Genomic DNA, 24,383 nt, shown 5'->3' with positions numbered 1-24,383 from the left:
AATTTGATATCAAAGGTCTAACATGCAGATACTCGAAACAGGCAGGAAGTTCCTCATGACTTCTCTAACCTGTGCCTTGGAATGTACATAAGAATGTACAACAGAAGGGAAACAGATCAAGTAATGTTAACCCCACACTTCCACAAAACCTAATGAAATAAATTTGTCTTTCTAATTTAGATTAGTTTGTGATAATTGCACTGAGCACTTCTAACCCCATTTCTTCTACCCCCTCTCCCTTCCACAGCAGTTTTAAACCATCAGACAGTATTGCAAACCCAGTGTCTGCAGAACCTAAGCATTCATTCTGTAGCCTCTCAGACCTGGTTTACTTCATGAAAAAGTCTGGGGTTAGAAAACCATGATACTCATCTGGCTTTAAATTTCTTCCTATTATATTGTTCTAAAAAAAACTTTCCAAAGTAGTACACTAATAAGGAGTCCAACACAGTAAACAAGGGAGATCAATAGTTCTCATGCTTAAACATTGATTTATACTGCAGATGGAAGTGAGAGGACAAAATCAATTGAGTATCCTGGCCCTAAGTTTTAGGAACATGTTTGATAAGTGTTCACAGACAATTTTATGGGTATATATCATTTTTCCACACACATATGTGTAGACACTGCTAAGGTACCTAATCAAGGTGTGTCTGTAACAGTTCAGGCTACCTGAACATCCATCCTAACAAATTACTTTTAATAACTTCACATGACCTCTGGACTGTGATTTTTTTCTCATCCTTCTCCATCTCTCCAACATTGTAAAGAGCCCTCCAAGAAAACACAGCCTTTAGAATTTAGTTCTCCATTGAGCCATTATGTATAATACATATGCAGACCTATGCAAAAGGATTTATGTTCTAGAGTTACAAGTTCTCTTTTTTTTTTTGTTTTGTGAGAATGGCAAAAAGGATAAAAGCTTTTTCACAACCCAGTTAGTTGCAAAGTTGCCTCTCATCGTTATAAAATGAAAGACCATGTCCCAGAATTTAACCAAAAGGTGGCAGCCTTCCATCCACTATCTCTGTGCTTTGGATGTAAGTTCTCTAGGACTGATCATAAGGAAAACAACATTTTTTAACCTTCAAACTTTTTAATAATTTTTTTTATATTTTAACTTTTAAACTACTTTGCCTAGCTTGGTAGAAACCATTCTGCTTGCTTAATCCAAGAAGGTTTTCAGAATTAAGCATGTCTGAAAAATGATATGACCCTTTAAGATATCTGTCTTTCTTTTTGAAATTCTGTCAGAGGAAGGCTTTGCCTAAGAAAGACCACAGTAACTCTTAAAAGATCTGAGCTCCAAAAAAGAGAGAGAAAAATCTCCAGAGATGGAATAAATATATTATTAGATCATAAAATCTGTTTCCCAACAGGACATGAAATACTTCCTATGAAGAAGGTTCTGAATTAATGCCATTGTTACTAAAAAATGAAAAGAAAGACAAGGGCAAACAATAGCTATAGATTGCACAGGTTTTAGTGGCTATAAATATGCACTCAAATATATATCAGCTACAGTCTTCTCTATCAAAACACTATTTAACTCCCTTAGCAGTTATCTAAACCAAATGCAGCCTTTCATAGTACCTAGTACTTGGAATATGGAAATCACTGTCAGATAAAACAAGGACTGCATACATGGAAGGGGCAGAATTTTTAGTAGAGCAATGATATAGAAATATTAATGTGAGATGAAACTTCAACTGGTCTCATCTTTCAGAAATGCCTTTTAAGGGAACATTTTGACATTTTCTAGCCCTTCCAATTTCTCAGTTTTCCACACTGCTGCTTGCTGGGGAGCTGCTGTGCACAGAGCCAACATCACTGTGAGTGCTGGAGCAGGCACCCCCAGTGCTCCCCCAGTGCTCCCAGGGGTAGGTCAGAGGGAGCCCAGTGTTGTGTGATAGAATGAAGATGTTTGTCAACAGGAAGGGCAAGAATTGTATTATCTATCAAATGTGGATCATCCTAAAGTACAATATCATTATGCAGAAAGGCAGAAGAGCTCTCTCTCTGAGAAGCTGCCAAGGGGATTACACTGCACAAATGCCTGTCAGCAGAGATTGGCCACAAACAGTGCTCTCATGTCACTGCTTCATTTTGTCCTGCCATGGGCTCACCTTTGGAAAGGCTCTATATAGTGCACTCTGTGGCTATAGTGTGGCTACTAACGTGAAAAACATATTTTTGCTGATTCCAGTCTTCATTCTCTGTTGCTACAAAAATCTCACTTGATTGATAGTAGGCATGGACAAAACCCCAATGCTAATGAGGCTGCAGACTCAGTAAATGCTGTGCAGAGAATAAGGAAATGAAGATTATGAATTTGCCTAGAAAACATTGTTAACACTTATTGACCTAAAGCATCCACTACGGGTTTTGTTTTGTTTTAAAATGAACGCAACATCACAGAAGTAAATTAATATTAAACACTAAAAGGGATCATTCAGTTTTGAAGTTCCTACAAATTTTAGTATATCTAACAGAACATACCAGAGTTTCTAAAGGCACATTCATCTTTAAATAGTGCCCTTTTTAAAGGGCATTTTAATATTGCTCCGGAAATATTGGTTATCTGTTAATTATCATAGTCAGGAATTCAGTTGAGAGGTACTGAAATATTTTCCTTTAATCTAATGAAATATTTATACTGGGCCAAATTCTGGTCCCAGTGAGGTTTACTTGGTGCTATGAGCTTCTCTGAAAAAAAGGTTCCGTATCTACACCAAAAGTTTTGTTTTAAAATTGTATTTTATGATTATAGTTTTATACTGACCACATGGAAATGACAGACATGTATGAATTACCTGAATTGTCATAAAATGAAGGGGGCGTGGAGGTCACACAGGTTAGGAAGGAAACACAAATTTTTTCAAATACTGTGAATTCAGTAAATGATTGGGTAAAATGCATTTTCAGCACTGAACTACTCTTGCTCACAGATGTAATTCTTGGAAAAAGAATATATTTGAGGGAAAAATTTCCCCCATTAGCAGTTGGACTGAAAAATCCTTTGGGATAAGAGTATGTATTTCTTATCCAAGCACTCCATAACAATCAAAAAGCATATTCTCTTATCTTCCCATTATTTATGTTTCTGTGATGCTAATAACTAAATATTCTACTAACAGAAGAGTTTTCTATTAAAGTTTATTCATCAGACCACTGAGCTAGAAAATAATTGGTCATAACTAAACTTTAAAATGAAGACTGAAGAAAAGACAGTCCTTGAGATAATACTGTGTATTGGCTCAGAAGTAGACTGAATTATCTTAAATATTCACTTAATAGTGCACAATCTTTGACTTGCATGGATTTTCTTTTCATACGGTATCATCCTGAAAGCCATCTGCTTCATGGAATCAATTCCATCACTGGTAAATACACAGCTCCCACCTCTACAGCCTGTGGAGAAAGTTTTTCTAACTGATGCTATTATTTCATCCTTGGGTTTTTCTTTTTATAGTTTTTTCTTCTTCCAATAGTAGCTATAGCAATAATCACAAGCAGGAAATTGCAGTATATGGGATAATAAAGGAGAACATTTCCCAAAACCCAATGACAAGTTTAGCCTCCCTGGCTCAAGAAAAAATTAGTTTGATGCATTATGTCTCAAATTTCAGACTGCAGTTCTGCCAAACCATATGCATAACTCAACCCCTCTAGGCAGACCAAATAAAAACCCGTTCTTATAAGCTGTTTACATAAATAAGCATGGGAAGAATATGCAATTACAGAAATAAATTCATCAAAATATGCTCCTTAATGACTCATACATTTATTCTTATGCACCTATAGGGTGAGCCTGGAGAAGCTGGTAACCCAGGACCTCCTGGAGAATCTGGAACAGCTGTGAGTATTTTTGTCTTCTCATTAACATTTATAATGGTGCACTGTGGTATCTGGCAGGGCTTTGGCAAGCCTTTCCTCAGATCGCTTGTGCACTTGTGTAAGTTTTCTTTGAATTTTCAGCAGAGAACTTATACCTTTAAAATGATATTTGTTTCCATATAACCATAGCCACATCTTGTACTAACAGAGGGTGGAGACTTCCCAAAACAATACCTATTTTTCCTTCCATAAGAATTAACGTTGGCTTGAATGTTTTTCTTTCTGGAAACAGTTCACTGATGCAATCTGGGTACAGAATTTGACACTTGACCAAAGAGATCCTTATTTCCCACTCCCATGCCACTATTTATCGAAGAAATTGATACATTTCCATGGTCTGAAAAATCAGTTTGCCATTGTGATCTTTTTGGCCAGAAATGCCATTTCCAGATGGCATTTTTGTGTTCATTTGTTTTTCACAGGGTCCAAAAGGTGAAAGGGGAGAAAAAGGTGAAGCTGGTCCACCTGGAGCAGCGGGACCACCAGGTGCTAAAGGACCTCCAGGTGATGATGGGCCTAAGGGTAACCCAGTAAGTGAGCTTCATAATTCTAACCCAAACCACTGTGAAGGATTGCTGAATACAATCTGTGAATACACAGCATTTCCTGCAAGTGCACTATGTTCATTATATGCTTCATAAAAGATTTCTGAGTGCTACCTGCTTGGCAATGGATGACACATTCCTTGCTTTTTTCCCTCATCTATCTAGGGCCCAGTTGGTTTTCCTGGAGATCCTGGTCCCCCTGGGGAACCTGGTCCAGCTGTAAGTATACCTTAAAAACAGTTTCAGGTCCAGTCTTACTTTGTACTTAATTCTAGTTGACCCTCTCTTTTTCTTGTCTGGGCTCTTGCCTGTAAGATCCTTTGCTTTTCTGTTCATGCTTTTCTTAAGGCTTAAAAATGTTAAGAAATCTTTTAAAATTTTTGAATAATAATGACCTTGGGAAAATGCTCTATCAAAAAATAGTGCTCTTATATTCATATATGAAAGTTAGTGGCATAAATTAGCTGAATTTTTAATTTTTTAATTTTTTTTTTAATTCTGTAGGGTCAGGATGGTGTTGGTGGAGAGAAGGGTGAAGATGGTGATCCTGGTCAACCTGTAAGATTTTTCTCTCATTTTATTTCACCTGCATGATCTCTCTGATGATAAGAAAGTATATTTTGCCAAATCAGTGGTTTCTATGCAGTCACACTCTTAAAAATACTTCCAGAGTGGACACTTTTTCTACTATACGGAAAAATAACTATTTCCTTCAAGAGGTAGAACTGCCCACATTAGAGTAACACAAGGAAGCAAGAGCTCAATTTCTTTTACTAGTAGTTATGTACTAAAGGATTTCTGCTGGAGCTGCTGAGGAGCACTAAAAATAGAGCAGCTCTGAGCATAAGAAAGAAATGCTACAGCCAAATAATCTTCATTAACTGAACTAACAAAATTAAGCCAAGATCTTAAGCAGTACCTGAGCAATACCCATATTAAGCATCAAAGTTCAATTTCTGGGTCTGGGTTTGTGTCCTTTAAATGGGGCTAACACATGGCAGATGTAAATGGTATTTAATAAAGATGAGAACTACATCCTTTATTGCTGCTGTGACTTTAATTTTCTGCTAATTTTCTGCAGGGTCCACCAGGTCCTTCAGGTGAAGCTGGCCCACCTGGTCCTCCTGGGAAAAGAGTAAGGAACATCTCATCTTCTCTTGTACACTTCTCTGAGACACCGTGTCCTATAGAAATTCAGTTTCATGCTGGGACACTCACATCTGATATTTGTAATTTCTTTTAAGTAACGTAATGAGAGAAATGAAAAAATATAAACAGCAAAGAAATCTCTTTAACATGGGTTATTAGAACATAAGAACAAAACAAAAAAAAACACATAGGGAAGAAGGCATTGCTTACCCATAAAGGTACTTTTTCTTTTCACTCAAGAATTCAGTGTCTACTGAATCAGCAAGCTAACAGGAGTGAGTTGGTATGACAGTAATAGCAGACATCTTTAGGCACATGTCTGCTATCAGAGAGCAGGAAGAATGGGTCTGTTTTGGTGTCATTAGTCTTGGAAATAAAATAATTTCAGTGCAGCTACTGTGCAAAACTATATCATCCTCTCTGCATAAAAAATTAACAGGCAGGCATTTCTTTAACCTAATGAAGCTATTCCATTATTTCTAAAGCTTTTGAAGGTTCACAAATAGGCTTTCAAATATACCTAATCAAACCCAGTAAATAACGTGGCAGTCACAGAACTGTAGTAGATGCATCAACCCTTAGGTCTGCTTCAGAGAGCAATTAGATGCAGTTTTTACACTTTAAAAAACAGAAGAAGTGGCATTATTAAATGTAAGCTGATAATTATTTAACAAAATACTTTAAATTGCTTGGTTTAATGGGCTTGAGTGGAATGACATGCCTAATTAGTTTTATTTATTTTACAATGTAGTATATTTGCTCAACCAACATGCAAAATATTTACAATATTCTAAATTATAATGGTCACGTTAGCAACCTTGTTCCACAACTGAAATATGGCTTAACTGAATATTAGCAATTAGTATGTTTGCTTGACATCAAATTACAACTTCCTGCTTCATTATACAGAAAGGCAATAGCTCACTCCTCGCAGATGGGCTATATTCTGTCTGATTGTACCTAGACAAAACCAAAACTATTTCAAAGCACAGATCCTATGTTAACTGCAGTTTGATACATTTCCAATTTAGGAAAAATGCATGGCTAAATATGGCTTTCTGAATTTCGAAGAAAACATTTTTAGAATCAGATTATACATTACTTGAGTCCCAGAATATTTTAAACTTGTAGGGAATCTGTATTATATTGAGGTTATACTAAAAAGTAACAGTGAAAGACTGAAAGGTTCATACTTAGCTGGAAAAACTGCTTTTCATTAGTTTTCATCATTTGTATGGTAGAATAAATTTCAAAGAAAAGCCCTAACAAGAGTCTTAATTTGGATTGAGAAGGACACACAGTTTCAGTAGTAATATTGCTGTCTGTGAGGTGCAGCTCTGGCTACACTACTAGAAAGCAAAATTCCGCCGCATTTTTTGGTTTTTGGTCTCTGAAATAATGAGGTGGCAGAGCTCAGAATCCATAATTTTAATTAAAGGCTCTTGAAATCTCAACAGTAGGCTCCTTATTTATTTTGTCATATATTTTCATTCCCCTCTTCCATTCCATTTTGTAACTGACCTGACCTCAGTTTTACTGCCCCGTCTTTTAAAATCATGTTTATTCCTAGCTGTCAGAGTTTGAGCAATCTCTGTCTAGTTACAGAGTTAAAAAGTTTCCCCAGCCCTTCCTGGGAAGCAAATACTAGTGGAAGACATGGACATACGTAGTTTTTCCATTGTATCTAAGAAATTGAAAAGCCAAAATGATAATCTACAAAGGGTGACTTTTGTGACATAGTAATTGACAAAGTCTTGAGAAGTGATTTTTTTTTTTTAAGTTTAATTAAATAGTAAATATATTCTGACTTCTTAAATTATCTGTGCATGCACCAGATCAGGAAAATACATGCTCAGAAGGCTCTCAAGTAATGGTAGTAATTGTGGCTGCTTATCTAAAACTAGAGGTACAGACTGAACCCCTCTACAATTACGTTGTTATTATTATTTTTTCTGAAACTTAATCCCTTGCTTTTACTTTTGGGTCTTCTTTTTGGTTTGCCCTACAGTACTGGGTAACACTTCTAGTTTGAATTCATTGATTTCCATCTGACAAATGTTAAAAGTAGCATGAGGAAAAGACACCATCAGAGAGTATTTGTCCTTCAGATTAATATGCAATCAGTACAGATCAGCACAGACAGCACTCCTTGCCTGTATTCCTCCCAGCCCTTCAGTGTGCCAGGCACTTGAGCTTTGGGATCTGCTGCTGGGCTGCTTTCCTGGGCAGTGACAATCAGATGTCTACATCACATACACATAAACCTCCAGATACCAACCAAGTATGACCATTTAAAGCTCAAGACTAAGATATATTATTGTTCTCAACTGGAGGGTATACCATCTTTTTCCATTAAAAGAAGAGATGTCAATACTGAAGCAAAGCCAGCAATTTTGCAAACCAGAAGTTTATTTGGTTTGCTGCCTTTAAATGCAATGTTGAATAACTTAGGAAAAAATAAAGTGTTTCTATGAAGGAGACTGTTTTTTCCATTTTGGCTACAGCATGATGCTGCCTCAGCAGGGTGTACTCACCACTTAAAAATTAATTTCTCTCTTGATTTCAAATGCACAGAATACCTAACAATATGCTAGGTTCCTATCACAACAGGCTAATGAAATGTGGTAATGGTTTTTCTGTGCTGGAAATCACGTTTTTAGCCAGATGACTTCTATAAACATTTGAAATTATTTTAATGAAATATGGAAGAACAGAGAAAAATATTCAATAGTTTCACGAAACAAAAGTTGAGAATGAGTTTGTTTCTGCCTGATTTCTTTTGTCTTCTTGATTCATAAAATGTATCGGGCAGTATGTCCAAAATTACAGTGCAATGTTCATAAAAACCAGCATGGCAGCTGGGTTGATGAGGGGGAGACTCGTGCATTAATGCAAAGTTCTGTGACTGAGGTGCTTTCTGGCAGTTCGGATTTCCCAGGGGCGGTGTGGGAGGTGGGAGAATTGCAAGGAGCGCTCTGTCTGCAGCAGCCCGGCCGGGCCAGGCCGGCAGCGCTGGGGCAGCTCCTGCTGCTGAACGGCCCTGCTCAGCACGCGTCAAGCACTGCGCTTGAACTTTAGCCATCACAGTGCTAATTGATTCAAACTGCAGCTTCTTTTCTAAATTATGCAGGGACCCTATTTCTCAAGTACAAACTGCCACATACAACCCTTTCCAGTCTCTTAGATAGGGTGGATTAGAATCCATGTGGGAACTTCAAGCAAGTAAAGAAAATGGGCATGTAAATTAATTCATGTAAGAAAAAAAGTACTGTTTCTAAAATGCTTCTGAATTTATTTATGTACCTGTGGATCTTTCTTATTATCACTGCAAACTGTGATCCACCCAACAAATTACAACCTACACAAAGGGTTACCTACATCAGACATTACTGATTATTACTGGAACAGCAGGGATTTAAAATATTCTTCCTGTTTTAAATAGTCAGCATTTGGCCCAGGGTGTTTAAGCTTCTCTGTATTTTGAAGAAATAAAACTAAGTCCTTTACCCATTACAGCTCCTTAAAATACCAAAGAAAAAAGCTGTTGATACCCACAACAAATGGTCAAAGTCCTCTTGTGGTTAATTCAATTCATTTGGCATTATCTTTGATGTAAGTCTGAACTATCTCTGCTGGCCAAAAGGTTCATGCAGTGCTGCAGATGTTCAGTGCCATCCTGGAGAAAGCTTAATTTCAGAAGCAAATGAAAGATCTTAATATACTTCTATGTAAATAGCTATAAAATGAATATAAATTTCCAGGAATTAAAACCAGTGGAGTTGCTCAAGGTAGCAGTGGACAGTGAAATATGTCAGGCAATAAAAAGTTTGGGCTAAATTCAGCTCTAGTATAAAAAATGGCTCTAGGTCAAACACTGATCTAAAGCCCTGAGCCCACAAAGCAAACAGGCAGATCCTTAACTGGAAGTACAGTTCTTATCTGTAAAATTAAATTTGTGTTCTGGTGCTTTACCTTTAAGGAGCCTGAATTGCTTTTCTATATGTTGTTAAGAAGTAAAAAGAAACAAATAAATGGAAGTGATTGAATTTTTCCAGTTGCTGATCTTCAGAACTTTTTTTTACAAAAATATCTGCTTGTTGCATTAATGAACAGATGAGTCCTATATAGATTCACAAAATCACAGCATTTGAGCATAGTCACTTTTCTTTCATGTTCCTTTAAGCTGCTCACTGGTTGGCAAGAAATAGCTTGTAATAAAGACATTTCCCAGGCTAAAAGTTAACCTTGCAGGAGAACAGTTGGTCCATTATCTTGAGTGCATCTTTTCTAAACTAAGCATATAAGAGAACCATTTTCAGAAGAGTGCATTAAATTCTAGACACTGCTTCTGTTCATAACTGAAGCTATGAATATTAATTACCTGACCTAAAATTCAGCCCTTGATGTTTTGGAGGAGAAAAATGGCTTTTTATTTTTCACTTTCGTATTTCATGGATAATATGTCAATTTTTGGCTGTCCAAATGTAATCAGGCTCCTTACTGAGCCCATCCCTGATTTAGAGAACAAAGAAATGTTTGCCACACTGTAGAAAGAGAGGCCTTTTTGGAAACAGGGGATAAACTACAGTGACTAGATAGAAGTCAGTACAAAGCAAGTTTAAAATTAATTGTTATTGTACATATAAATTAGTATTGCCTTTTTTCTTTTATATACTGTTTTGTTGGGGGGGGGGTTTGGATTTTTGGGTTTTGGCTTTTTTGGTTTTTGTGTTGTTTTTGTATTGCCAAACAAATTGAACCTCATAATCTTTTAGACATTCTAAAAAAGCAGAAAAAATTTATAGGGGAATAAGAGCTGTTTGGTACATTTAGCCTGTGAATAAAATATCAAAAAAAGAAATTTAATGTTGTTATGTAAGCATTTGCTACTTATTAGTATGGTGGGAATTGCACTTTCAGCATTTTTTTCACTGGTTATATTTGAAAAAACCTGAGATGATGAGCTCAGTGTCCATATTTTACAGGGACCTCCTGGAGCAACAGGTGCTGAAGGCAGACAAGGTGAAAAAGGTGCAAAGGTAATACACTGGAGTTTTTTTTTTTTTGAAGCATAGAAATAGAAACTATTTATGATTTAAAAGTCAATCGTTTATGATGCACTGAGTGTGGAACTTTACAAAGTAATGACAGGCAATCTGTAAAATTCCAATTCAGACCCAGAATTAGTAGCAATATGTAATGGAGTGGACCCAGCAGTGCAGGCCCAGCACAGCTCACCTGTAACAAGCAAGGAGAGCCTGCTCTGCTGGCACCACACCTCTCTGTGAAGCCAGAGACATTTCACTCAGGAAAACATCCTGTGCAGAACTCTGGCTTTTAAAAGCACTCTGCTTCTTGTATATCCCTCCAGTGCCAAACTCAGCCCCTCTCTCTGGTCTTTTCACCTTTCCAGGGTGAACCTGGTGCAGAAGGGGCTCCTGGAAAAACAGGGCCAGTTGGGCCACAGGGACCTGCAGGGAAACCTGGCCCAGAGGGTCTCCGGGGCATTCCTGGCCCTGTGGTAAGTCATGGAGCACTTAATATTTGAAATGTTGCATTTCCTGTATATACTCTGGTAAAGCCAGCTTTTTGTTTTTTTCTAGGGAGAACAAGGTATGCCTGGAGCACCAGGTCAGGATGGCCCTCCTGGACCTCTGGTGAGCATCCTTTTCCCACATGTCACTCATAGAAGCCTCCAAAAGCACCACTGAAAGATCCCTCTTTAATATTTGAGAGCTTAAATTTTCTGTTAGAATTTAGAGCTGAGTATATTAATGAACTATAGGCTTTCAAATGCACAGACTTCCTCACAGCTCAACAAGAACTTTTCAATGCATTGCTACAACTTAATTTTGGATTTTAAGAAAGTAAAGTTGATATGTAAAAGTTTCTGAGGTTAGGTTTCCCTCCTTCCCCTCCCATCCTCCACAAACGATTGCTATCAGGAGAGTATGAATCCTGATTTGCAGTAGAGCACAACATGCTGCAGGTGAAAAGTCTGATTCTGCATTCCAAAAGCTTAAAAATTTCACATTTCATTCATGAATTATGTATTTGCCTAGGCTTTTGCATCTAGTGATATCCTGAAGTGGAGATGGAAAGCATAAGCACTGAATAATATTTTGTACATGAAATGTTATGGCACTTTTGAATATGTGCCAGGTGGAAAAGGTCTCTTATCACTCCTATCCATAGCAGAAGTTGTCCACTGTCACCAGGAGTGCAGTGGGGAGGAGACACAGACTTTGTGTAGCAGCTCTACACCTCATGGACACATGTGCACTGTGAGATTAACAGCCTCTGAAAAATTCATGACTTTTTACAGGCACTGCATGGCCTGCATTTTTTACCTCATTATGTACAAATTACACAAAACCAGCTTTGCCATTCTTATAAAATCTAAAAATTTCTCAAATCAAGAATTTAGTTGACCCTCTGCTTCACAGATTTCTATTCATACAACCTTTTATACATTTCTAATTATAAAGTAATTTAAATACCGCTGCAGCATCATTATGATTTTTTAAAAATACATTTCATCTTGGGCTCTAAATCATGTCATCAATCACAACCATCAACCACTGAATGTGTACTGCCTTCAATAACATTTCAAGAAAACATGATTGGAGCAGGATGTTAAAACTTACTTTAACATGACTTCCCTTGATTTATAAAGGGCCCACCTGGCTTGCCTGGACTGAAAGGAGACCCAGGTTCCAAAGGAGAGAAGGTATGCTTTGCTAATTGTTGTGTCTTTGTAACTTCAGCTGGGTCTAAAACCTGTATAAAATTGGCAGAGAGAAGCAGCAGGGTTTGTACAGCAAGGCATTGTACCATGCCTATCAAACAGCTTCCCACAGCCCTAACAGTCATCCTGAAGTTTTAAGCCATATCCTGGAAACACCTAGAAAGAAAAATATTACTGCCTGTGTGGTAATCTGTCAACCATGTGGTCCCTGCAATGAAAATCCCAAAGATATTGATGTAAAGAGAACTGTCAGAGTTACAAGAACAAAGAAAGTAGAAATTATGAGTATTGGCAATTTTTATTTTAAAAGAAAAAATATAAATATTTAACAGCTATAATACTTTTTTTTGAAATAGTGGATTGAGACATCTGGGATAGCACTTTCCTATAGAGTCCCAACAGTAAATTGATTGCTTGTGTATCAGAGAAACACCTGTAGAGAAAGAGGCATGAACATGACTGTGCCTTGTGAACTGCAGGTTCTCTTTTTCTGCTTGGATCAGCTGTTTATGCAGTCATATCACATGTGGAACTCTGTGAGATGCTGATAGCAGCTACCTGTGAAAACTGGTATGAAATTTGTGCCCAGGGTACTGTGATTTCTGTGCTGGTTTCAGTAAGGACTGTACTTAGATCTTTCACTGAGTAAGCAGCCACAACTTGCAAATAATCTGAAAGTTTGAAAGACCATCTAACAACAATAAATATGCTTTTAGAATAATTTGTTTTCAGCTTGATTGTTGACAAGCAACAGAGGTAACATGTGAAAGGTCCAATTTATGTGTTTGCAAAGCACATTTACTTTAATGTATGTTAACTCTATTTTCTTAAATCTTGTTCAGGGACATCCTGGTTTGATTGGCCTGATTGGACCTCCAGGAGAACAAGGTGAAAAGGGTGATCGGGGTCTTCCTGGCCCACAGGGATCTCCTGGAGCCAAGGGTGATGCAGTGAGTACAACACATTTGTGTTCCATTCAAGTTCCATGAAAGCAAGGAGTGTCTGTTCCAGGCTTCCTTCTGAAAGTTGTTCTAAACATTTAAAACCCAGAGTCTCCTTTAAGAGGTTAAAACTTTCTTAGGCATTGTACAAACAGAGCAATATTAAACATCTTAAAATGAGGTTATAGAGTGTTTTTGGAAAATGAAGGAAACACATACACCCTAACATGCACACAGAACAAGTTAGCAACGAGATAAAAGTAGCAGCAGCAATCTCATCACATTTACTGATTGCATTACCCAAAGCAGCTCCCTCTCTTCTAGTTACTAAGCCATGCTTTTAGGGCACTATGTAAAATGTGAGGTTTCCAAGCCAATCTGAAGAGGAACACAGCTCTGAAAATCCACCGCAGTCAGTGTAAGAACAACTACAAGCAACTCACATTGTCAGATCTAATATTTTAAACTTGCAAACTATTTTGGCCTCTAGCAAATGGCCTAACTCAAAACTCACTACAGCTGGACACTTCATGGAACTACTGTTTTTATAGATACAATTTTTTAACACAGTCCAGCATGTAGAAGATTTTAGTTCTGTGCTTATTCTCTTATTCCTTTTTAGGGAATTTCTGGTCCTGCTGGTCCCCTTGGACCTCCTGGTCCTCCTGGATTACCTGTAAGTAATTTCATCCAGCCCTCCTGTTCTAAGCACCCCCAAGCTGTGTGCAGTACACTCTAACCAGAGTTATATGTTCTTGCCCATAGGGTCCCCAGGGTCCCAAAGGTTCCAAAGGATCCAGTGTGAGTAACTCTCCTCTACACTTTCTCCTCTTTTCCTGTTTTTGTGGGTGTTATTTTTAAATGTTGTGTAGCATGGTCAACACTGCACTTCTTTCATTGCTCTGTAGGGTCCTGCTGGTCAGAAGGGTGACAGTGGCTTACCTGGTCCACCTGGTCCTCCAGTAAGTAAGAACTCTTATCTTGCATTACCCTGACATGATGAACCTGTTTTGAAAAGGGTAGAAAACAACGTTTGGGAAATATGAATGATGGTTTGAAAATTCATTTTTCAGGAAGCACAGATCTACCAGGCACAGAAATATGTATCTGCACTGAAAAAGCCAGAAGAAACTTAAAACAAATAAATAAAATAAACAAAAAGAACATCCCAAATAAAGAAGCCCCTAATGCAATAATTATTTAATGTGTTATATTAAGCACAGAAAACAAAATTCTACTGGTTTCCTCTGATGATACTCCTCTGTTTCCATATTTATTTTTTTATATCACAACAAACTAAAATGAAGAGTCCAAACCTGAGTGTAGTGCTTCAATTTCTTGAAATTAAATATTGTTTCCTAGACTCCAAGTGGAATTTTCAACTTTTATCATAGAAAGCATCCAGATTTTTTAATTTTCGTAGAATATGTCTGTACTTGAGGGAATTAACAGGGAATACAGAGGCAACTGTGAGTCAGTTCTGTGTGTCCCTTGTGTGAGGGCAACACACTCATCCCCAAAAAGCAATTTAGTGAGAAGAGTTTAGAGCACAACAATGGTTTGGCCTTTTAAAATCTTTTTTGGGTTTTTTCTTCAAGTAAATCAAAGCACATAGGTATGAATCTAAAAGAAAAAAAAGTGAAATAAAGAAATAAATACCTTGAAGGAAGCCTATTCAAAGCATCTCCAAGCTCCATTCTGTGGTCCTTCTCTGCTGAAAAACTAACAGAAGATATAATTAGATATGTTGTTTTCCACTTAGGGCCCTCCAGGTGAGGTAATCCAGCCACTGCCAATCCAGTCAGCCAAGAAGACAAGAAGATCTCCTGACTATATGTTATCTGATGCCGGTGAGAATATTCTGGATTATTCCGATGGCATGGAGGAGATCTTTGGCTCCCTGAATTCCCTGAAGCAAGACATTGAGCACATGAAGTTTCCCATGGGCACTCAGAATAACCCAGCCCGGACCTGCAAAGATCTGCAGCTCTGCCACCCCGACTTCCCCGACGGTGAGTCCCCACAGCATGGGCACACAGGGCTGAGCCTGGCTCTGCCAGAGCACTTTGGCACCATTAATCCAGTACTGGCACATGCCTCATACACTTTCTCCACAAATACAGTCTCATTGAATCCATTTTTACAGGCAGAAAAGTTTAAAAGTGTAAGACATGTTCTCTTGGTAAGAGTCAAAGCCCTTTAAATACATAACCTGATCTGGTTTTTGAGTTAAAACCTGTTAAAATGATGAATAAAAAGCAGTTGTTGTTTTGAAAGGTGTGCCTTGCATTTCCAGGACAATCAAAACAGGAGTGTGATGAAAGAGTGTAGTATAACATATGAAACAGTATTGGTATTATATGAGATTTATGTTCAATAATGATTCTCAAAACCTTTACTAGTCTTTTAGGCCTGGAAGCAATAATTTTCTCTACTGCATCAGCACTGTTTTTTTCTAGCTCAGCCAGCAAAGAGGCATGGAAGTTTCTTTGATACTGTTTAATGCTACCAAGTAGTAGTATAATAAAATGCATAGTAATATGAAGACACCCAGTGTTCCTAAGATCTATCTTGATTTTATAATTCTTTGTTGTTTTCTTATTTATCTTCTAAATAATTTTACCCCTCTGAAAATGTTTAAATGAAAGCCAGCCTTCACTAAATTTTCGTCCTTTCATAATTTTTTCAATTGCAATGCATATTTTTCCCAGTTCAAAGCAATATTTTTCTGCTTTTAAATGGGAGGAAAAATAGATTTTGACAGTTTAATAATATTTTATTGCTTTAACTCTAGATAGATAAGAACAGATGGTTACCTTGAGGAGTAGTTAAACAGTGTATGTGCTATATGAAAAGTACATATTTTACAATTCAGTACCCTCCATAATAAGGAATGGTTTTTACAGAACACATTCACCTTCTGCAATTTCCAGTATTTGCTTCTTCTTTAGAGCTGTCTTCATATAAAAGTAATCTCATTTTGGGCTAAATGAAGGCAAATGTGTTCATTAAAATTCAAAATTCTTCAGGGATAAGACTTACAGAAAGGAAAGACTATTTTCAATATACAGCCTAAATCAACAGAATTGTTAAACCCCACAAATACTTTGTCTATGCCCTATATTCAGAAGACAGAACTGGTGAAAGGATTTGTCATTTCTCTTTGAAACCTCCACTGTTTGTTTGAAACTGGATTAGAACTGTAGTTGTCAGGTTGCTTGCTGCCCTGTTTGTGAAACTCCTGAAGATAAGAACCCTCATCACAGAAATCATCATTCAATCACAACAGCAGATTTTTAAAAGCTCTGACTTTGAAGGGACCTTGGATGGGCTGCAGCTCTTTTCATGCCCAGCCTTCACTGGCGTGGCAGCTTCGTAGCCCAGGAGGAAAAGGTCTTTGCTTGAGGTGGATCCCTCTCAGTGGAAGCTTTAGGTGCTTGTGCCAGCTACAGCCCCAGCAAGCCCCATGCAGACACCTCTGCATGCAGATAAGGATGCAAATCATTCCAGATTTTGCTCCCTGACCTAAATAATTCAGCTAAAATAAATTTCCAACAAACTTTGGAGCACCATTAGGTAGCAGTAAAGCCTGGTTCTTCTGAATACCATTTCTACTGTATAAGGCCAATATTTTCTCATTTGTCTTAGGGGAATATTGGATTGATCCTAACCAAGGCTGTTCTGGAGACTCCTTCAAAGTATATTGCAATTTCACAGCAGGTGGGGAAACTTGCATCTACCCAGATAAGAAATCTGAAGGAGTAAGTACCAATCTGTGTTTTCAGTGGGCTGTTGACAGTTACTATTATGCTGTTACAATGTTGAACTAAACAGGATAATTACATTGCCACATTTTCATGTATCTGTCTTTCTAATTACATTTACATATATCTGCATGGAGCAGTAAAATGGTACATAGAGTTAACAAATACCATTTTCAACTTCAGATAGGGAATCTGTGCACCTGCTTGCTAACATTTCGGTACATTTCAGAGTGCAACACTGCTGAGCAGCCACTTACAGCACATGATCTAGTATTTGTCACCTAAAAGCTAAACCTTCCTGTGTTTCTCTTGTGGGTTCATTTATATCTATTCATGTATTCCAATGCAAAGTAGATGTAAAAGACTGTATTAACAGTGTCCTTACTCACTGTCATAGATTACATCTGCTGAGGCATATGGTATAGAAGAAGGCTTTCTGAAACCTTGCCTAAATGACAGGGATCTATTAGCATCAACACTGGTGAAAACTCAGTTAGATACTTCACAGCAACACTTTATACCAGCAGTTTACCTGGCCCTTAACAGATTACAACCATCTCCCTCAAACAGAACTAACCCTCTCTTGGATTCCATTTGAAGTCACTAATTTGAAGGTGTTCTCTGCAAGAAAAACATTCCATTTCAGACCTTTAAAGTGGATGAGATTTCAGAGGAACCATTCTGTATTATCTGGTGTGGTATTTTTCCCAAGTTATGTAAAACCTTCATATCTGTCAACATGTTTCAAATACTTCTGTTTCTGCTGTTTGACCACACAGGTCAGAATTTCATCGTGGCCAAAGGAGAACCCAGGATCTTGGTTTAGTGAATTTAAGCGAGGCAAACTTGTAAGTTGTCACTGCAATGTAACTGCATTCACAAATCGGGTCCATGCTTTCAGAGATCAGCAGATCACAGGGAATTTTATAAATATTTACGTAATGAAAAGACCCCCGGCCCTTTTGCCCTAAATAACGCAGCAGCAATGTGGTCTCCTGTCCCTGGACAGCAGAAGCCTGGTCTGTACTGTCCCACAGTGACCCCAATGGTCACCTGCACAGCTGGTGCTGAGGATCTGGCCTCTGGCAGACACACCTCACCACCAAACCTGAGGAAAGCAGCTGGAGCACAGATCCCCCAACCGCAGTCTAGGTTACTAGAACTGTACTGGGTATGCAGAGGTGAGGCTGAAGACTGACTAACTTTATGATTAACTAAAAACAGACTACCAAACAGATTCTGCTGCTTTACACTATAAGGTAGGAGTAATTCTCTTTCCCAGTAGAACAAGGCTGAGATATGTAATTCTTCATCCTAAATATACTGCTACATCATAAAAATCTATTTACTGAGTCATAGCTGTATTGACCTTTAAAACTTCATAAAATGTTATGTGTTGGTTGATATTTTTATTGAGGGCAGTTACATGATTCTCTTTTGTCAACAATAATTTTGGTTTGCATTGTACCAAAGAAAACAGATAAATATTCATCTAACTTTTTATATTTTCCAGCTTTCCTATTTGGATGTTGAAGGCAATTCCATTAATATGGTCCAAATGACATTCCTTAAACTACTGAGTGCCTCTGCCAGACAAAATTTCACTTACAACTGTCACCAGTCTGTAGCCTGGCACGATGCACCCTCTGACAGCTATGACAAAGCACTAAGGTTCTTAGGATCCAACGATGAAGAAATGTCTTATGACAACAATCCTTACATCAAAGCTCTCCATGATGGCTGTGCAGTAAGTAGAGCTTCAAAGAGTCTTTACAAAACCAACCTGTCATTTAAAGTGGAAATCAAACAAATCTATTTTTCGCAGCTTTCTTCTGAGACAAGCTTTGTAAACACTTCACTTGTCATATACTGACTTTTAGTAGATTTTTAAGCATAGTACACTAGTGCCATATTCAATTTTCACCTATGTACCAAAAAAGACATAACCACAAGCCAAGTAGCAGAAATTGAACAAAGCTGGAATGGATGCAGGCTGTCAGCACCACTGTGCTGAAAGCAGACTATCTGCTACTGTGTATGAGCACAGTATGAGGAAAGAGCAGAAGCAAAAAAAGATAATGAGAGGAGGCAGCCTACAAGAAGAATATATTGATACTAAAAATCAAGGTATACACAAATAGAAGAGTTATTGAATACAGCAAAAACATGTATCACAAAAGTCCTATGTATGTACCCAAACGTAGTGACTTAATTTAATAGTTTGATACGTGACTTTGTATTTCCTTTTCTTGTTTTGTGTATTCAAAGCCAGGTGAACTTTGTGGTTTTAACTTCTCAGAAACCCCCTTTAGCTAGAAATCCCCAGAGGTGTCCAAGCATACATCAGCTCCCTGAGCACTCCTCTTTCAGGGTCTCTGTGGGCATAGCAACTGTTACCACTTCTCAGAGATAGAACAGTCTCTATTGAACCCTTTGAAACAAAGACATCAAAAGAACAAGTGACAGTTGAAGCCTCATTAATTATTCTGGGGGTTGATATAGGAGCATTCTGAAGGCAGTTTCTGAGAGATACAGAGTTAGAGACCTGAAAGTGCCAGGATAATAACCACCTGAGGCAGAGGTGCAGCTCAGGAGGTGCAAAGCACCTCCCCTCAGCAGTGAGACTCTAATAAACAACTGCTTCATGTCAGCCTTTCTGTGTGCCTTGTATTTCCACTTTTGTTATCCTCAGAGGGTAAATGCAGAGCTCCAGAGAGAACTGAAAGTTGCAACTGTCACTAAACTGAGAACACTCAGGTCTGTCAGTTTGGATGCTTATCTAAACTCCAAGACCTTGGTATAGCTGAAAGGGGTCTCAGCAGATTTGAGACCATCCAAAGGAAGTGCAGTGCTGATAAGGGATGTGATGACTGGGCTGAGTGATGCACAGAGGGGCTAGAGAGCCTTCTTCAGGCAGCAAGGGTGTGCCTTCAAAGCTGGTATCTAAGTGCAGCAGTTGGCTGTCCTGTCAGAATACTACTTTGTTCTTGCTGCTCTAATAGTTTGTGAGACAGTTACAGTATTTCTTTTTAGAAGTGGATCTTCTCTGTTTCAGAACTAATTTGTGATTTTTTTCCACAGGAAATATGTGCATTGTTGTGACAATATTATTGTTTATTAAATAGTATAGACATGAACTATAGAATTCTCTAAAAACCACGGAATATCTTTGATTATTTTTCTTTTGTAGGCCTACTTTAGTAAGTAAAATATCTATGGTTCATCCTCCAACTAAAATCAAAGCATTCCATGTCACATTTTTAGAACTAAATCGTAAGAAAAAATAAGATTTAGGGTTTGCGATATCTGGTGCACGTCAAGGGAATCATTTCAAAATTGTATGCTTCAGAGATAAAATATGAAGATCTACAGCACGTTAAATGCTCAGAGGTATAACAGTTTGGGTTTTCTTCTTCTCTTTTTTACCAGTCAAGAAAGGGCTACGCAAAGACGGTGCTGGAAATCAACACACCCAAAATAGACCAAGTGCCCATAGTTGATGTGATGATCAATGACTTTGGTGATCAGAACCAGAAGTTTGGATTTGAGGTCGGTCCTGTCTGCTTCCTTGGTTAAGCTTAAGACAAAATCAGATCAACACAAGTGCTGCACTTTGGTGCTACCAACCCACTTCATGCCACATGCAAGTTTTGAATAAGGATGGCATAGAAAATGTCTTGCTGTGTATGTATGTTTTATCTAGAAAGTAATGGTTGCCCTTGTAGGGCCAGAATCACATGACTTAAACTTATTTTGCAAAGATGCTGTGGCACAGACAGACAACATAGGGCTCACTTCAGGAACACCCCCTTTGGATTCCTCTGGTGCTGTAAAAAAACCAACGACAATGGTGCTCCTTCCATTACAACAAAGAGGTGTTTAGAAAGTGTTTAATATAAACTGTAATTATTCTATGTACAGTACTATACTGTGATTTCTCTGTCCACTTCCGAAACTTGCATGTGTCTCTGAATTGCATCTGGCTCTTATTTTAAAATTACAAACTACATTGTCAATATTGTGTATGTATTCTGAAAAAAATAAAACTGTAATTGCCAGTGAAGCCAATTCCATTTCTGATTAATAATAAAATCCCTTTGTATATATTGTTGTTGAAGAGCTTTGTTATTTGAAGTCGCCTGTAAAATTAAGGTGGCAAAACTGGAAGAGCTTGAGCAGCACACTCAAACAACTCCTTTCTGCTGATATCACTCTGTGACAATGAATTTAGATGATGAAATGAAAGCACTTTCAAAGGTGCTGTGTTCCATGGTGCTATACCTCAGACTTTCTATTTTCTATTCTAATTCCATAATTTCATAAGATAACTGTATATACCTAAAATAAACAAGTTTATATTTTTGGGTGGGGAAAACATGTAAGAAAAAACAAACTTCTGTGTTAGAGAACTGTTTAAAATCTGTGAAATAAATTAGTCATATAGCTTTCCTTTTTTTTTTTTTAATCTCATCTGGATTTGTTTCCATTGTGCTTATTTGGGCTATATAAATATAAAAACTGGATTTGAAACAGTTATTTATGGATTTTTGCAGTGATTACTTAGCTGTTTATGTAAGCAATGATGGATGTTTGCTTCCTGAACTGGATACTAAAGGTTTCACAGAATAGTTTATACAATATCTGCCCATCCCATTAATATGAATTCTTTTTCTTCCTGTTACTCCACCTGAAGGCCAGGGATGCAATATGTCTAGGTCATGTGATTCTACACAGTTGCTAAGCAACACAGGAGGGACTGCTTCCTAAAGAGCTGTCTTTGACCCAAACTCTTACAATTCACTGTTCAAAGCTCACCAAAAAAAGTGATGGTTTGGCCTTCCCTCTGAACATTTTATTCAGGTAGTTGGAAGTAGAAATTACATTTTAGCTTTACAACACAAATCCTTTTGTAATTATTTTTCATAATATATGTAAGACTTGAAAAGAAATGTTTGTTTCTATTTCTTATAAATTGTTAAATTAAATAGTACTAGTTTCTGCTGGCTCGTTTCCAACTGGTATTTTCTTATGCACGTTTATACATGTAAAAGTGAGATTCCAAAAGTCAACTTCTTGCTGTTCATATTTTCTTTTTTTTTGAACCAAAGTTTGTAACTGTCACCTCAAAGAGGGAAATACAAATTTTATTAATAAAATCAAGTCTTGTTTATCTGGATTGGTCATTCTCTTGTTTCAATGTCCAAAATGCACCCACTATCATTACTGTAACTTTACTCTGCTTCCAGACCCCATCCAGGCATGAAAAAAAGGATTATTACTAAATGTCCTGGCAAGCACTGGGCAGTAGCACTGGGAAGAGAAGTGTTAACAGAGAAGGTGCTGATCTGGCCATTGGCAATAAGCAGCAGGAATAGGTTCACACGTGGTTGGTATGGATTTACAGCTCCAGCAGTCCAGATAATACCATCAAAAACAAGACAGGAGCCTGATACTCCTTCCCCAGCCACTCACAACCTACAGTGGCTATCCATTCCTCAGTCTTGTGCTTATCCTTGTAGAACTCCATTGGGTAGGCAAATGACCCTATTATTAATAGGAAATGGAAGACAAGAATGAGATCAAGACTTGGAAAGTAGTGGAACACAAGATGTCCAGCACCTTATTTTACACTGTGGAACCAGAACCAGCAATGGGTCCAATGACATGACATATGCCCCCTTCTCCAAAGAACCTTCTCTCTTTTTAATCTGCCACCTGTTCTTCATGAATTCTGGCAATGTCTAAGTAAGATGTGAGGGCAGCTGCACTAAGTTTGGCAGAGAAGTAGCCACTTTTTCCTGTTCAGGGGGGCTGGGCTAATTCAAGAGCTGACCTGTTCAAGCCTATCTAAAAGAAACCTCCTCGTCTGACTGCTTTAGGGTAAAAAATAAAGATGGTTGTGGTTTGGCAGAGTCAGGATTAGTCTGCAGTAGAATGCTGTTTCTAAGAGTGCAATGATCTATTCAAGCAGCCAAATGAAACCAGACCTTCTCCAGAATTAGTCCAAGCATCTTGCCAAGGTTTGTGTCAGCAACACCACAGAGGAAATGAACTTGACTCTTCTACTCTTTTCAACAAGGACCCATCTAGTTTATTCTTTAACATTTCTTTAGGCCTTAACCACTTACTATTTATCCTTGTCATGAAAGCATCTCACCATTGCTTGTTACCTAACTTCTCTTTGTCCATTCTCTTTTTTAATCTGCTGTTCTTGTTGTCTCCAAGTTTCAGATTAAAGCGGGGGGGGGGGAAATGCCATTATATATTCTTGCCTTCAAGCAAAATTATGCTCTTGTTTTTCCCTTGAAAGAAGTCTCCTATTAGCAGTGCTTAAAACCCAAACATACAAACAAAAAGGGTGCTTCAGAACAGAAAAAGTTTCAAAGCAAAATTCACATATTGCTCTTCCTATGAAAGAAGTTTCAGATTCTATAGTCAAATTCTAATAGCCAGAAAAACATAAAACCTCTGATTCATGATACAGTATTAAAAATACATAGAAACAAATGCAAGCCAAATTCCTCACACAACCAAACCCAAAATAAAACAATGATCTGATTCTTCATACCCTAAATTAAAGACCTGTGCAATCACAAAAAGACAAATTGTTATAGGACTTCTGGATTTTATGGCTAGAAACAGAACTTGGATGTTCTGTGATCTTGAGGGTTCACCCTACCTAAAGCAGACTGGGCAATTTGTTTTGAAAGTTTGCCTCAAGGCCCTCTAAACAGAAAGCCATCCTGGAGATGGTTTCCTCACTGCAAACCCAGATTGTGGTTGTGTTGCATGGAAATGGAATAACTCAGCACATGGCAAACCAAGCCCAAAAAATACTCCAGGCTGAGGCAATGTTCTGTCCAGAATTACATGGAGATACAAGAGAGATTTCAATGACAAGCTATGACTAGAGTGTCAGAAACTGCTCTGTGTGCATGAGTGGAGTTTCTTTGCCTCTCTCTCTCACCCAGGACAGGGCAGTATCAACTCATCATAACTGGCACATCTCTTGGAAAACCTCATAAAATACAATGAAGATATTTTTTTTCCATTCAGAGAAAGAGCCATTAAGGCTAACGTCAACAGTCACCTTGTGACACACAAAGCTACAAAGCTTCAAAAAGGACAGTGAGCTCCTTAAGATTCTTTCCCTTGGGAACAGCTTTGTTAATTTTAAAATTAAGCTTCACATGCTAATGGGTGGAAGGAGAAGCTTTAGTAGCCACTGGTTTCTATTGCAAACACACTCATTTTTCTGTGAAAGAACATCTTCTATTGTAGATGCACCAAAAAAAACAAAATAAAATTACAAAGACAGGATATTAAATGTCATGTCCAT

The 24,383-nt window shown here is 37.8% G+C and overlaps 1 protein-coding gene across 2 annotated transcripts in view; it reads left to right on the top strand.

Annotated features, from left to right (window-relative positions):
- Nucleotides 1–22,220, top strand: part of COL11A1 (collagen type XI alpha 1 chain) — a 126,541-nt gene extending 104,321 nt beyond the window's left edge. For both annotated transcript variants that reach the window (XM_009088488.4, XM_018912122.3), the window contains 18 exons: nucleotides 3,805–3,858; nucleotides 4,320–4,427; nucleotides 4,608–4,661; nucleotides 4,947–5,000; nucleotides 5,524–5,577; nucleotides 10,577–10,630; nucleotides 11,005–11,112; nucleotides 11,195–11,248; nucleotides 12,268–12,321; nucleotides 13,182–13,289; nucleotides 13,903–13,956; nucleotides 14,046–14,081; nucleotides 14,189–14,242; nucleotides 15,043–15,292; nucleotides 16,929–17,041; nucleotides 17,824–17,892; nucleotides 18,558–18,791; nucleotides 20,474–22,220. In XM_009088488.4, coding sequence (XP_009086736.1) covers nucleotides 3,805–3,858; nucleotides 4,320–4,427; nucleotides 4,608–4,661; nucleotides 4,947–5,000; nucleotides 5,524–5,577; nucleotides 10,577–10,630; nucleotides 11,005–11,112; nucleotides 11,195–11,248; nucleotides 12,268–12,321; nucleotides 13,182–13,289; nucleotides 13,903–13,956; nucleotides 14,046–14,081; nucleotides 14,189–14,242; nucleotides 15,043–15,292; nucleotides 16,929–17,041; nucleotides 17,824–17,892; nucleotides 18,558–18,791; nucleotides 20,474–20,620 — 1,659 coding nt within the window. In that variant the 3' untranslated portion in view covers nucleotides 20,621–22,220. The remainder of the gene's footprint in view (nucleotides 1–3,804; nucleotides 3,859–4,319; nucleotides 4,428–4,607; nucleotides 4,662–4,946; nucleotides 5,001–5,523; nucleotides 5,578–10,576; nucleotides 10,631–11,004; nucleotides 11,113–11,194; nucleotides 11,249–12,267; nucleotides 12,322–13,181; nucleotides 13,290–13,902; nucleotides 13,957–14,045; nucleotides 14,082–14,188; nucleotides 14,243–15,042; nucleotides 15,293–16,928; nucleotides 17,042–17,823; nucleotides 17,893–18,557; nucleotides 18,792–20,473) is intronic.
- The last annotated feature ends 2,163 nt before the right edge of the window (nucleotides 22,221–24,383 follow it).

The sequence above is a fragment of the Serinus canaria genome, chromosome 8 (assembly GCF_022539315.1).
Source record: "Serinus canaria isolate serCan28SL12 chromosome 8, serCan2020, whole genome shotgun sequence".
In the NCBI taxonomy this organism is placed as follows: domain Eukaryota; kingdom Metazoa; phylum Chordata; class Aves; order Passeriformes; family Fringillidae; genus Serinus; species Serinus canaria.
This window is presented reverse-complemented; position numbering and strand designations above follow the sequence as displayed.